This window comes from Talpa occidentalis, unplaced genomic scaffold (assembly GCF_014898055.3).
Source record: "Talpa occidentalis isolate TD23 unplaced genomic scaffold, MPIMG_talOcc4v2.1 talOcc4.11, whole genome shotgun sequence".
Lineage (NCBI taxonomy): Eukaryota > Metazoa > Chordata > Mammalia > Eulipotyphla > Talpidae > Talpa > Talpa occidentalis.
The window spans coordinates 3034101-3048671 of record NW_023601104.1 but is presented as its reverse complement, the minus strand read 5'-3'; the positions used below and the strand labels follow the sequence as shown (position 1 = coordinate 3048671).

Here is a 14571-nt window from a genome sequence, read left to right as displayed (position 1 = left end):
ACTTGATGGTGTGGGCACCAGCTGAGGCAAAGACTTGGGGGAGTGGGGAGGTGTGGAGAGCAAGCAGGGGGGTGGCGAGGGCAAGCCAGAGGGAAGGGAACGAGCAAGTGGGGCTCCTAGGCCAGGGAAGGCAGGAAGCCCAGGCTGAACACCACGTCCTGCCCACCTCCCGCCCGCTTTTCACTCTAGCAGTTTCCAAAAGCTGCAGCAAGAGGCCAAGGTCAGCCAGCGGCTCCTTCAAAGGAGAGGATGGGCAGAGGTGCAGGGAAGAGGCATGGAGCCAGGGCAGGGGTGGGGGAGAGGAGGGAGCACAGCTAGGCCACCCCAAGTGGAGGGAGAGACTGTCGGCAAGCAGAAGGTCTCAGGAGGCCTAGCTCAGTCTGAGCCTCGGCTAGTGGGCAGTGAGAGGCGGCACGGGACAAGCGCCAGTCGGCGTAGCCAGCCAGGGAGGGCCAGCGGGCCGGGCTGCCTCTCCTCAGGAATCAGAGGCCGAAGCAAGAGGATGTGATGACGACAGCCCTAGGACCTAGCCCCTCCCTAGCATTTGCTACGTGCCAGCCACTATTCCAAGTGATTTTTAGGTACATTAGCTCATTTAATCATCACTGAATGCTGAGGATGTGGGTTTTCTTACTGTTCCCCTTTTACACATGAGGGTAGCGAGACACAGACAAGTAGAGTAACTTGCTCAGGATCACACAGCCTCGAAGTGAGAGAGTGGAGGCTGGCTGGAATCTGTGCGTACACCTTCATGCTCCATAGATGGGCACCTGGGAGAGTCCAGGTCAGCTCCTCCCACACAAACAAGAGTGCGGCCAGAGAGGGCAGAGCCTGGTCACAGGCCGGACCCTCTCCCGTGAGGTCCTGATGAGCATGTGTAAGCCAGCGTGGGTGTGCAGGCCTGAACAGGCGGGTAGGGATCTGGGGGTGCAGCAGGGCGCTGAGTACTGACCAGCGTGACTAATGGGGAAGATAAATCTCCCAAGATCTCTGCCCAGAATAGAAAGCACTGTGTGGTCTGGGGCAAGGCACAGCACAGTGGGGTGTACTCACAAATTCTTCTTTACTATCTGCCCAGCAGGTTCCCAGCCAGTCAGCACTGGCCACCTCCACCCCTGGCTCCTCAGCTCAGGAACCTACCATGGCTCCCAACTGCCATTCCCAGCCGGGCCCAAGCCCTCCCAGGCAGTGAAGACGCAGCCATCTCTGCTCATCTCCGCCAAGGTCCCCTTCCCACCTCCAAACCTTTGCTCTGCTCTCCCTTTCCCTGGATTCCCTGCTCCCCTTTGCTCTGTGCATGGACCTGTCCTTGAAGATCTAGCCTCAATTCTCCCCACACCCCCAGCCCGGCTCCAGGAAGTGCTCCAGTCTGCTCCAGCCCTCGCTGCTCCGCCCTCCCCCTGACCTTGTGCCGCACACCATCTGGCACAGTCATCTCATATCTCAGTCTGGTGGGGGTTCACCTGGCCTGTGGGTCCTGAAGGTGAAGGACAGGCCTCCTCTCCTTACTCCATGGGCCCCTGGCTCAGTCAAGGTCAGCTCTGGGCCAGGGGAAGCAGCTCAGAGAGTAGGGAGGCCAAACCTCAGGTCAGAGGAACCTAGAACAGTCTCCCAGGCCACTGACGGGGTGACAACCTGATCACCACGACCTTCCTTTCTCACTGGGCCGGCCCAGAGCCCCAAGTCTAGAGGACAAACATAGCCTAAGGGGTTCTCTGTGCCACACCTGGCCCCTACCTCACCTACCTGCCCCACACTCTAGCCTGGCTCCTACCCTCCTCCAGGAAGCCTTCCCACCACCCCACACTGACCTTTCCTGCACTCACCTCTTGTCCCAGTCCTCAGCTGTACTTACCGGTTCTTCCTGACCTCCCCAGCAGGCCCAATTCTCTGGGCACATTTGTGCTCCCCAAAAATAAACCAGGGTTTTCCCTCCTCTCTACCTCTGTGGAGTTGAGCAGAGACTTAAGTGTGGGCTGGGAGCTAGCTGCCCTCCACAATGAAGGGTGTCCCGGGTGCAAGCTCTCAGTTTGAGCCCCTGACTGGAAGCAGGGGGTGCACAGTAGGATCAGCCTTATCCCAGGCTGCTGTGACTGGCTAAACCCAGATTAGCCCAGGCCATGACACAGATCAAGCTGCCCTCAGGACCCCGGCCCAGCTTGAAAAGACAAGAGGTGCACTGAGCTGGCCCACATATAAGATTCAGGGGGAGCAGATGGAGCCAGGGCAGGAAGAGTGGACTGAGGGAGGCCAGCCCAGGAGGAGATGGACTTGGGGAACTCCAAGGCTGGGACAGAGCATGAAGGCAGTCGGGCAAAAGCTGAGGCCAGGAGAAGGTCCCAGCTCTGCTTGTCTCACTGGGTGAACTTGGGCCAGGCCCTGCCTCAGCTTCCCCTCTGTGGAACATGTGGTTGGTGCAGCTGATCTCTGACATGTGTTGTCTGATATCCTAAGCTCTGTCCCGCCAGGTGTCAGGCTATGTGGGCTGAAGTCATCCAAGTCATCCTCAAGCTTGCTCGAGGAAATGAGCTAGAACAACAGAAAGGAGGAGGACGAGTAGGATACAGGGAGGGACAGCACCAGGGCCGCGGAACTGGACAGCCACTCTATGGCTATGTCAGCACCAGGGGTTGGGGGGGAGAAATGGGGCCAGGGCATGCGGGCAGGGAAGGGACAGTTCTCGAAGCTAGTGGCCTGGACTGGCTAGGAAAGAAAGCAACCCACGTTCTCTGAGGTTGACAAGAGACTACAGTCTCCATGCCCTGAGAGGACCTCTTTCTCCTCCGCCTTAGAAGAGAAGAAGCTTCTGGGGCAGCCAGGCTGACCAAAATAGGAAATCAAGAGAAGGGGAAGTGCCAGAGCAGAAGTGCGGTCAGTCTCTTGTGACACAGTGAGTGGCCCTGCAGGACTGGGTCAGGGACAGGTCACCCCACACCTGCCACTGCCCCCTGCAGACCACAGGCCACCCCCTCAGCATCCCACCTGCACGTAAGGGCCCCTGGGCTGGCCCTCCTCAAGGCAGGGTGCCCAGTTCTGTCTCTTCTGAGACCCCAGAATCCCACTCCCATCCTGGAGTGACCCACCCCCACCAAGAAAAGGAAGGTTCCTGGAAGGGGAAGCTGATCAGAGGAAGGAAATCCGCCTCTCTTGAGGAGGCAAGATGGCAAGGCCTCACTGGTGCTGGAGGAGCTCCTCCCCAAGGAGAGCATGAAAGCAGGCAAGGACCTCACCCAGAGATGCTGCTGCTATGGAGCAGGGTAGAAAGCCCTGGTCTACCCAGTCTAGCCCCAGCTTCCCATCAGAGAGCTGTGACTGGAAGCAGGGGGGGGCACTGCTGGGCTGGCTGCAGAAGATCAACTAGACCAGCTGGATGTTATCTGCTGCAAGAAACCTTCCTGGAGCCTCCAGGCTATAAGGGACCCCACAGGGCCCCTTGTTGTAAGTTTTGGGATCTGAAATCCTGTCTCGCCCCTCCTCCAGCTGGTTCCTACTCGCTGCCACTTCAGCTTACCACCTCTTCCAGGAAGCCCTCCCTGATTGGGTGGAGAGGGTAAATGCTTCCTCGGACCGCAGAGCTGTTATAGGCTCTACCACATTTCACATTTTACTGCAAGCTGACCTGCCTAAACTAAAGAGGCTACACAGGCACAGACTCCAGTTTCTCTTCCTGCGATCCTCAAGCCCGGCCCTGAAGCCACCATAAAACTGGCCCCAGCAAATGTCTGCTGCATTACTATCCACCCTTGAGGCCACAAATGAATGATCTACTTCCTTCAGCCTTTGACTCTGAGACAAAAAGACAGGAAAGAACAGAAAACTTGAGGATTTCCCCTGACTTTCCAGGTTACAATTTCTCCTCACGGCTACAGTTTGGAAGAACTCACCACAGCCAGTCTAGCCCTTTCCACCCCAGAGAGGCAGACATCTGGGGCATTAGGGTACTGATAAGTATAAGCTCCTCCTTCTATCTGCTTTGGACATTTGAGGAAACTGAGGCTCAGCAAAAGGCAGAGAGCTTGTCACGCAGAAAATGAGGCTAGACCTGACACCAGCACAGGGCCCCTGACCTGCGTCTCTCTCTCCCACACCACGGTCACCTTGGTCCTGTGCCAGCATCCACCCCACCCCAGGAGAGAGAGGCCCCAGAGCTTGAAGCCAGAAGCTCCCCATGACATCACAAAGCCTCTCTCTACCCCTTCCAGCTTAGGAAACCCCCCTCTCCTCCAGGGAGTTGCCCCGCCCCTCTGGTCTGCAGGGGGAGTTCACCTTGAAGGTGATGAGAACATCTAAGTTCCCAAGGGGGCAAGGATTTCCACTGGAAATGCTGATGCTTGGAGAGCCCCAGCTGTGACCTCATCCCCTGGAGGAGGTGACAACAACCCCCTGCCCTGGGGAGTGGCACGTAATGGCTCCCCCAGCAGCCACCAAAGTCAACAATAACATCCTGTTGTTTAATTGGACAAGGGATAGGGCAGAACCAGCTGGGCCGGTAGAGGCTGACTCTCCATCTGCAGAGGCTGGTTCCCCTTTGACCTTAGGGGTCAAGACCTCCCGGGTTCTCCACCTCCTCCAACCAGGGGTGGAATAGGAGAAGGATGCAGTTACACAGGCATGCCTACCTCCTGCCCCGACCCGCAGCCCACGCCCCATGGCTCCTATCAGCAAAGAGGTCAGGCCCACAGTCACATCCTTGACTGGTCCCCATGTCAGCGACCAACTCCAGAGTCCTTCTGCTCTGGTGAGCTCTAAGGGTCAGAGACAGGTGCAGAGTTCAAGGGCACGCCTCAGGTCAGGACTGGCACATCCCTCTGCCTACAGCTGCTCTGTGCCAGGTCTCATCAGGCTGCAGCAGCATCAACCTCCCCATCAAGTGTAGGCTGGGACCCTTCCAGAAGTCCTGAGCTAATCTCCCTGGTGCTTTGGGGTCAAAGTAGCAAAAAATACTCAACAGAGATGAGTCCTCACACCCATCCTGGTTGGAAACCCAACTCCTAATTTCTGTCCAAGGACAGGTGGCTCAGAATCACAAGTAGTCTTGATCTACTCATTCCTGGAGGAGGTCACCACCCTGTCTCCTGAGCCCCTGGTAGAGACAGGCAGGGACCTAGGTCTGCAGCAAGTCTGGGAGGGGCCTCTCTCACCCGATCCCTGGGTTTGGGCTGTCCAAGCCCGTTCCTCTCCGATTGCCATGTGTCACCCCACAAAAGAAATAGAAGGCCGCTGTCAGCTGGGCACACCATCACCATCTGGTGGTCCTGGGGGACAGGCAGGGTCTGCCTGGCCACTGTGGCACCTGGCACTGTAAAAAAGACCGCAGCCATCCCTGAGACTTGATAGGTGAGGGACTGGCAGACCCCAGGGGGGTCAATAGTGCATTAGCAAGTAGAGGGCACAGCCAGTGTGGCTACAGTCGGGATGGAGCTGGGATGGGAGCTTTGAAAGTGGGTAAGAGGACTAAAAGCAGCTTTAAATAGCCTCAGAGTGGGGACTAAGTGTCCAAGATGGGGGGGGGGTGCATTAAGTGCTAAGAAGTGGGTGTGTCTTAACTATGAGAATGTATAAATGTATGAGGGGGAATCTTAAAAAAGACGGGAGTAGGGGGCTGGGCGGGGGGGAGACAAACAGCCAAATATGAGGGCTTTGGTATCGGGTGAGTTTCCAGAACACTCAGATGTGGTCCCTTCAGAGTGCCCAAATGCCTTGCCGTCCAAGCCAGCCCAGAGGACTGAAGCAAGGCAAAGATGCTGGGAGGGCAGGGGAGGTCTGGGCTGGAGCGGGAATGTCGAGCCGTGGGGCTCTACCACGAGATCCAGCTGCCCAGCTCCGCTCCCGCCAGGCACACCTCCTGGCTGAGTGGCAGAACTGACCACCAAAGACCCTTCTCCATGGCCAGAGAATTGCCTAAATCCTCTCCCCTCCCTGACCCAGCAGGAACAATGGTCCTGTGCCAGGTCCGAGGCCCGTGCCCGCACTATTAGCTCACATGCTGCCGAGTGACCTTGGGCGAGTCACATTCCCTCACTGCAGCCGCAGTTGCAGCCGCTCATTTTGTGTGTGGGTTTTTTCCCACTATGCTAAGAATACCTGCCCCAGATACCGCTCGGGCTCCGCAAGCCCTGCCAGCCGCCTCAGGCATCAAAGGGCCCCCAAGGGGCCAGACCTGACCGGTCCCCTCGCGGTGCGTCCACCAGCACCACCGCCACAGGGGGGCCGCAGTACAGCCAAATTTGGGGACGGAGCTCAGTCGGCCTGGGGGCGGGGAAGCATTTGTGTGCAATGCAGGGAGGGGAGCGCGGTTCCTCCAGGCAGAAAGCCCCAACCCCTCACCTAGCAGGCTTTCTGTCCCACTGCACAGGGGCCCAAAATGCGGAACCCCCGGGGAGCCTCTGGTCCCCCCGGTGCGTAATTTCACCTCCACTTAAAGACTGTACCCCGGCTTCGATCCGCCGCCACCTGAGGGTCCCATCGGCCGCGCCCCACCCAGCGGGCACTGCCCCCCGCGCGAGCGCCGATACCTGGTGACAACTGCCACGTGCGGGCCGGGGGGAGAGGCCGGCCCCAGCACTGCGGAGGGGCACCCCGAGCCTCCGCACGCACCGTGCCCCAGCTGCACAGGGGGTGCCCGCTCCTCTCCCCGCCGGCGCTCCGGGCCGGGGCGGGGGCGGGGGCAGCCAGCGGGGTCTTTGTTCCCGCAGCCCGAGCTCCGCCGCGGCGGCGAGAGGTCCGCGCCCCCCTCGCCGCCCCGCCTGCGCCCCGCGCGCCCGGGAGCCCGCAGCTCCGGAGCAGCCGACCCGGGCGGGGGGCCAGCCCGAGGGGGACCTGCCGCGAGGGCCTGGAGCCGGGGGCCGGCGGCGGCTCCGGCCGAGGGGGCCCCGCTCCCTCCCCTGGCGCGCGGCGCTGCGGCGGGGGCTGCGGGCGGACTTGGAGCGACTTAGCCGGGGCTCCGGGCCCCGCCGCGCGCTCTCGGCGGCGCTCCAGCCGGCCCCGCGCCCGCGCGCCCCGCACTCCCGACCCCGCGCCCGCGGCCGGCCGGGACCCCAGCGCCGCGCGCCCGCTCCCCCGGGGCGCACCCCCCGCGCCCGCCCCGCGCGCGCCGCCCGCCCGCCCCTACCTCTCCAGACGGCGGCGATGCGCGGTGCGCTCCGCGGGTGGCCCCGGGTGGCGGCGGCCGCCCCGAGCAGCAGCAGCAGCAGCAGCCGCAGCGGGAGCGCCCCGCCGGCCGGCGAGCAGGAGGCGCGGGCGCGCCGGGCGCCGAGGGCGGCGCATCCCGGCGGAGGCGGTGTCATGCCGCGGCCGGGCAGCCACCGCGCCGAGCAGCCGGGACTGAGCCAGCGCCCGGCAGACCGCAGCCCGACACCGCGCGGGGAGGAGCCAGGCCTGACCCCACCCCGCCCCTCCCCCGCCCTCGCCGCGGCCCGCCCGTGGGGGGCGCAAGTGCCAGCTCCGCGGAGCCCTCGCGGCCCGCCCCGGCGCTCCCGGGGGAGACGGTGGCTGGGGGGGCGGGCCGCGGGCGTCTGCAGCCGCGGGCGGCGCCCCCTCTCTGGGCCCCAGTTCCACTCGCCCAGACGCAGGGAAGGACGGGCCAGAAGTCGGGAGCACTCGCGGCGGGCCCGGCGGGTCCCACACCCGCAGCCTCGCTGATGCCCGCCGAGGGGCTCAGAGCCGAGGGCTGTGGTCCCCGGAGGCCGCGCGGCCCCGAGTGCACGTGGCTCGCGCCGAGCCTGCGAGCAGGAGCAAGGTGCTTGCCCGTGGGGAGGCGGGCCGCAGGGGGTCTGGGGTGTGCGGCGCGCCCCGGAGCCCCATGACTGCTCTAGCAGTGAGAACACTGGGAATTTTCTTCCTGGGCTGGCTCCCTCCCTTCTCCCCCCATCCCCAGCCTTCTGGGCTGCCTCCCCCCCAGCCAGCTGGTGTACGCTCAGAAAATCCAAACTCATTTCCATGTGAGTGGAGGGGGATATAATTAAGGAGGCCCCTTCCTCAAGCAGAAAGAGAGGGCAGCATCCTGTGTGCCCAGGAGGCAGGGTCAGCTTTAGGGGATCTCTGCCCACAGATGTTCGGGGCTCAGCTCTGCAGACCTGAGAATCCCTGGTGACACTCTGCAGGGTGCGCATCCAGCCTCTGCAGCCTCCTGAGCAGCCCAGGCAGCTACCCTGGGCTCACCCTCCCAGAGCCACAGCTGGAGCTTTGCAAAGGGGTCTCTTCTTCCGCAGACTAGAGAGGATGCAGACCCGCCACCTCCGTTGTGCCCATGGACACCACGGATGGGTAATATAACACACTTCCGGGGCTGGCGGGATACCTATGCCAAGGTGAGCAGCACTGAACCTAGGAGGAAGGAACAGAAGTGCCAGTGGGCCTCTGGGAACCACACACTGCAGACCCCAGCCCCCACCCCCGGCCTCTGCCACAGCCAGGTAAGTTTTCTTGCCAGGAAGTTTTGCTTTACCATTTCATATTTTGTTTCCAGCTGTCTGTTCCATCTTCCCCAAGAAACCCAGCTGCCCAAGAAAGTAAAATGAAGATGCATCAATGCATCAAGAAATAGTGACAGTACAGAGCTAGGTTCCCCCAACTGGATAGCGCCCGACGCTGAGAGGTACAGCCCCAAAAAGAGGGAGGCCGTGGGCAGTGGGAGGGCCCCTCCCCAGGCCTACACCTAAGTCTGTAGGCACCTGAAGGCAAGGTGAAGGCAAGGTGAAGGCACCTGTAGGCACCTGAAGGCAAGGCCCCTCCCCAGGCCTACACCTAAGTCTGTAAGCCCTGAAGGCAAGCTCAGCCCTGCCTCCCTGACATTTCCTTCCAGTCCGTGATCTCCAGGGTCAGCCCTCCCTGCAGATGTAAGGCAAAGGAAGGGAGGGCCTGCCCTGCCTTGCAGAAGTGAGGATTAATAGTAACCCCGGGAGCAGAGCAACTCACAGGCCACTTCTACCTACATTCTCCCCACCAGCCCTGCATCTTCTCCTCCCCTTCCCTGAGGAAAGAGAAAACTATTTTTGAGAGGGAGGGACTTGCCCGAGGTCAGCTGGTGGAGCCAAGATGCGAACAGGTTTCGTGACCAGAGCAGCAGTAGCGAGGGCTGTTACTTTGTGCTGTGCACATTTCAGTCTCCTTTTTACTCATCTCATTTTTACAGCCCGAAGAAGTAGTTGTTATTTGACTCCTTTTCCACATAAGTAAACCAAAGTTCTGAAAGAATGTCAGCCCAAGGTCAGAGAGAGAGAGAGGGGCAGGGGTACACTCGGGCAGTCTCCCGAGGGCCCACGCTCATCTCCTCTGTCATAGTCTCCTCCATGAGTGCACCCTGTCTCTGCCACCTCCCGTGTGTGGCTGGAGTCAGAGTCCTCATGAGGCCAGAAAGACCCACAGAGGCCCAGGTCACAGGGGGCGGTGCAGACCAGGGACGGGGCTCGGCCTCCCGAGCCAAGGGACGGCAGATGGAAACTGCAGCAGCTGATGCCAGGGAACCTGTTCTTTCCTGGCTGGGCTGGGAGTGAGGAGGAGGCTGGAGTCCATCCCGCCTCATGTCCCAGGGTGGCCTCGAACTCGGCCTGTCCACATCCAGCTCCACACCTGCTTCGCCGTCAGCAGGCTCCGCCAGCCCATCGAGGGGCGAAGGGCCAGGGCCAGATGGCAGACAGGGGAAGTAAGAACTGGGCCCCCGGTTTGGAGCTGTAGCCATATAGGAGGACAGGGCAGCTGACGGGGTACCCTAAAGGGGAGCGGGGAGCCGGGTGGAGGGAACACTGGACCAGTGTTTGGGCATGGATTTCCCCACCTCCCAACGCAGGGAAATCACACTAGAATGCCTCGGTGGTGAGAGGAGGCTGTCTGCCTCGCTGGAGGTCATGCTGGCTCTTGGGCCTGGACCAAGGACTGGGGCACGATGCCCACCACTGCCAGTAATGGGAGGAAGCAACACATGTGAATGCTGACAGGTCTGAGGGGAGGCACATTCCTGCCCTGCTCCCTTACCCCAGGACTCCACGAGTGGGAGAGAGAGGAGGGGAGGCTGGGGGAAATGAGTGGGGTAAGAGGGCTCCTAGTAGGAGAAAGGTAACTTGAGGGGTCGCTTCTTGAGCCCCGTGGGCAGCTGGGGCACAGCCAAATTCAAGAAGGCCCCTGGGGGAATTCAAGAGATAGACACACAAGGGCCTGAGGTCCATACCCAGAAACAGCAGCAGAGGCGCTGAGAGTTCCCACCCCCAGGTTCCCAAGCCTTTCAGAGCCCCACTCAGAGTGCTCCTCCATCCCCCAAGCCTGGCTGGGGAGTCAAGTGCTGGGCTGGACTTGGCCTTCATGGGAGTGACCCCCCCCCCCACTAATTAGAGGCCTGTGGGAGGTGTCAGGATGGAGCCCAAGCCCACAACAGCTTCTTCATGTAGCCCCACACCTGCTTGCATCTGGCGCGCACCCAGGCCTGCTGGCTGTGCCAACAGCAACCCCTGCTGTCCCCCCACCACCACCACCCACCGGGGGCAGAAAGACCAGACAGGTCCTGAGAACAGTGAACTGGGCCAGGAGGGGCTCAGAAACTCTGGGGAGGAGGGGAGTGGAGACACAGAACCTTCTCAGCTCCAGCCCTGGGGCCATGGGATGGCACACCCGCTGTGACACAGCCTGATTTCCAGAGATGATGCAAACTGAGTCTTTGTTGAAACTCCCAGTTGTTTGGGTTTTTTTTAAAGATTTATTGTATTTATTTATGCATATAAGAACTGGGGTACAGGCCAGAGGTGGGGGGGGCGGTGAGAGGATTCACCAGAGACAGAGTGGGGAGCAGAACAGGCGAATCTATTGAAATACACGGCTGAGGGGAGCAGCGGGTGAGACAGGAGAGGTCTGCCCCACCATGTGGGTAGCTCCCTGGCTGGGGATTGAATTCCTGCTGCAGTGACTGCGGAGGATTGCTTCATAGTGCTGAGACTTAACCCCTTGCGCCACCAGGGGGGCCCAAGTTTTTCTTTTTCAAAATGAATTTATTTTACACTTTCTTAAACTTGATAATTTCTCCTTAAATTCTACCACTGACATCTCCCATATCCATAGAAATGCAATGGCTCTTTCTGTTATAACAATTTTGGGGAAGAGTCCTCAAATCTCATGACTGTTCATTTGAACTTTTTTTTTTTTTAAAGATTATTCACGCATAGAAGAGCTGGGGTGTAGGCCAGAGGTGGAGGCCCTTGGTGAGAGAATTCATGGGAGACAGAATGGGGAGCAGAACAGGCAGAGCTACTGAAGTACACTGCTAAGGGGAGCAGCGGGCGAGACAAGAGAGGTCTGCTGCGCCATGTGGGTAGCTCCCTGGCAGGCCGAGGATGGAAGTCCTGCTGCAGTGGCTGGCGAGCTGTCTTTAACCCCTGCGCCACCAGGGAGGCCCCTCATTTGAACTTTATATCAAACTCTTAGAGTTATATTTTGTCAGCACGAATTCTATACTGAAGGTCACTGCAGATGCCATACTTCATGTTAAAGCAAACAGAGGTTATACAAAATGTACACAAATGCAAATGCCATTCTCCTGGCGCTTGAATTCAGGAAGTGCAGCTGGAGGGTGAACTGTCCATATTAGGAAATGACTGGTTGCTTGATGACCACAGTGTTAAGCTAAGTATTTTGTCTTCTTTTTATTTTTTCTTTTTTTGGTGCTGGAGGGGAAAGACTGGAAGGGAATTGGTCAGGAGCATATTACTATTAGGCGGGAAGGGGGGATGGTGGTGAGAGGATTCACAGGAGACAGAGTGGGGAGCAGAACAGGCAGATCTACTGAAACACACTGCTGAGGGGAGCAGCGGGTGAGACAGGAGAGGTCTGCTGCGCCATGTGGGTTGCTACCTGGTGGGCTGGGGATCGAACTCGTGCTGCAGAGGCTGTGGATAGCTTCATAGTGCCAGTATTTTAAAACTGGGAGTTTCAGGTGGCACGGGGTTAAAGTCTGAGCACTATCGCCAGCCACTGCAGCATGAGTTCCACGTCTGGCCAGGGAGCTGACCCACATGGAGCAGCAGACCTCTTCTCCTGCTCCCCTCAGCAGTGTGTTTCAGTGGATTGGCCTGTTTTGCTCCCCACGCTGTCTCTGGTGAATCCTCTCCACCACCACTCCGCCCCCCCATCTCTGGCCTGCACCCCAGCTCTTGTATGCATAATTTCTTTTAAATAAATAAAATAAAATATTGGCAAATAATTCAAAAGTAAGGGGATATTTATGGTTAATAATAGGTCTGTGGGCTACATCCGGGAATTCCTGCTTTGGGTGTATTCACTGTGGTCAGGCCCATGGACTATCTCACAGCACTGACCTTTGCATCTATTTGACTCAGCTCTCAGAAACCCATACCAGAACTTAAGCCTAGGCTCGGCAAGGAACCCCTGGGCCCTGGGCCCACCTCTTCGCTTCCCTCCATACTCTGTGTGCCCCTAGACAGTCCCCAGCGCTGCCATTCCCACCTATTAGGCCGCTCTTCCTTCTCTGCTGCTCAGAGCCACATGGACATCTGCTAGGCCCACCCTGAACAGAGAGGCCTCAGCGTTGCCACCACCCTTCTTAGCCCAGGGGGGCAACTCTTTCCAGCAGCCTCCCATTCTTGCATCTCCTTCTCCTCCAGTCCACCATCATTGTGGATACATTTTTATTGGGCATATCACAACTGGGTCTGGCCAGCAAAGCTGAGACAAAAAAAGCAAAAGTCCAAAGGGTGCAGATAATTGGTGCTGAACAGATTTGGCAGAGAAGGGGAGACCCTTTCTCCTTCCTAGCTCCCTCCACGCACCTCCAACTGCTCTGGACGGCCACGGCTCTGGGCTTGTGGCAGGAGTGCCACCTGGCGGCCACGCTGGAGTAGAGCAGGACCTTAGCGGAGACGTGCCTAGGAGCTTTCTATCACTCCCAAGCCCATCTGGAGGACTCCTCCCGCTACCCCACTCTAGCCTCCCGCCCCATCCCTGTAAAGCCATCTCCCTTTTCAGCGCCCAAGCCCTGAGGCTGAGCAGGAGCTTGTGTGAGTCATGTGGACCCCATCTACAGCAACAGAGCCTCCTGATCAGTCACGGCTAGGAGGCTGCGGGTGCCTGCTTGGCCACTGACCCAGCTAAGAAAGGCTCTGCCCCAGCTCAGACCTTGCTTCTTTGTTTACAAAATGAGAAACAGGAGCTAAAACATCAGTGCTGCTTCTGGACTACCTCCTATCTAGACCAGAGATAGACGAAGCTTTTTCATGCTATCTTCATGCAACCTTTTTCATTTCCTTCTTCTTTGTGATTTGAAGTAATATGCTTTTAAAACTGTCTCCACATGGGCCTCCCTGGTGGCACGAGGGGTTAAGCACCGCACTACGTAGCAATCCGCACCTTCTGCAGTACTAGTTCGATCCCCGGCCGGCCAGGGAGCTACCCACACGGCACAGCAGACCTCTCCTGACTCGCCTGCTGCTCCCCTCAGCAGTGTATTTCAATCAGTCTGCCTGTTCTGCTCCCCGCTCTGTCTCTGGTGAGTCCTCTCACCCCCACCCACACCTCTGGCCTGCACCCCAGTTCTTATATGCATAAATAAATAAAATCTTTTAAAAAAATAATAAAAATAAAACTGTCTCTACAGGATTCGTGTCCCAAGACCCTCCCAGCTCTGATGTGAGCCTGCGGGGCCTGCCTGAGTGAGGAAGAGAAGCACGTGCAGACAGGTAGTCCCCTGCCATCCATTTTTTTTCATGGATACAGTGATCCAAGAACCCTAATTCTTAGGAACAGAAGTAACTCTCAGAAATCATTCAGTCCAACTACACTACAGCCCCCACAAAGTCATGAGGCCTCGGCTCCTCACATAACTCTAGTGATATGAGCTCATCCCCAAGGCGGCCCTGCCTGTCTTGCTTAGCTCTGGCACAAAGCCTTCTTTCTTCCCCATTGGAAGACTCCTACCCAAAGGCCCTAGATCTCCCCTCCCAGGAAACACAGACACAGGTAATCCCTCTTCTTGAAATGGGGCCCTACGGGATTTCAACATGGAAGTCATGCCCTTCTAAATCTACTTTTTTCCTGGGTAAATAACCTCAGTTCTAGCTAGGTCCTTCATGAGACTCAGTCCCTCATCCTCGCTGAGTCCTAAATGTCATCAGTCAGACATTTAATGAACTTTCACTGAGACCCCCCCAAGTGCTCAGGAGTCAGGTTTTGTCCCTCTGCGTGAGAGATGGGACCTTGAACCTGGAGAACTAACACCTGGAGGAGTGGCTGAGCAGTAAAGGGCTGGAAAGGCTGGCCTCTTGCTCCTGATTCCAGCTCCTCCAAAGGCCTGGCTGCACTGGGCTGAGACATCAGGCTGTCAATTCCTATTGGTCTCAGCCCGGGGTCATGCTTGGGCCAAATCTCCACCATCAACAATGGCTTTCTGGGCCGCTGTGTTGAGAAATATTAGGAGTTTCTATCTGAGTCTAGGAGGGGAAGATGTGGCTCCATCCCACGAGAGCAATTTATTGTCTAGTGCCCACTACAGGACTGTCCCCGTTCCTATCCTTTTTTTGTTATGGTTGCCTCATTGTTAGGATGCTGTCAGTCATCTAGAATACCCACCAGTTC

The 14571-nt window shown here is 58.3% G+C and overlaps 1 protein-coding gene and 1 long non-coding RNA gene across 2 annotated transcripts in view; one reads left to right on the top strand and one right to left on the bottom strand.

Moving 5' to 3' along the window:
• The window catches only part of SEMA7A (semaphorin 7A (John Milton Hagen blood group)), a 21528-nt gene extending 14242 nt beyond the window's left edge, over positions 1-7286 (bottom strand). Inside the window, exon 1 of the mRNA XM_037502112.1 lies at positions 7112-7286. Within this exon, the coding sequence (XP_037358009.1) occupies positions 7112-7286 (175 nt within the window). The remainder of the gene's footprint in view (positions 1-7111) is intronic.
• LOC129146670 (uncharacterized) overlaps positions 4244-14571 on the top strand; it is a 15896-nt gene continuing 5568 nt past the window's right edge. Inside the window, exons 1-3 of the long non-coding RNA XR_008553692.1 lie at positions 4244-4369; positions 8211-8414; positions 13595-13676. This is a non-coding gene — a long non-coding RNA (uncharacterized LOC129146670). The remainder of the gene's footprint in view (positions 4370-8210; positions 8415-13594; positions 13677-14571) is intronic.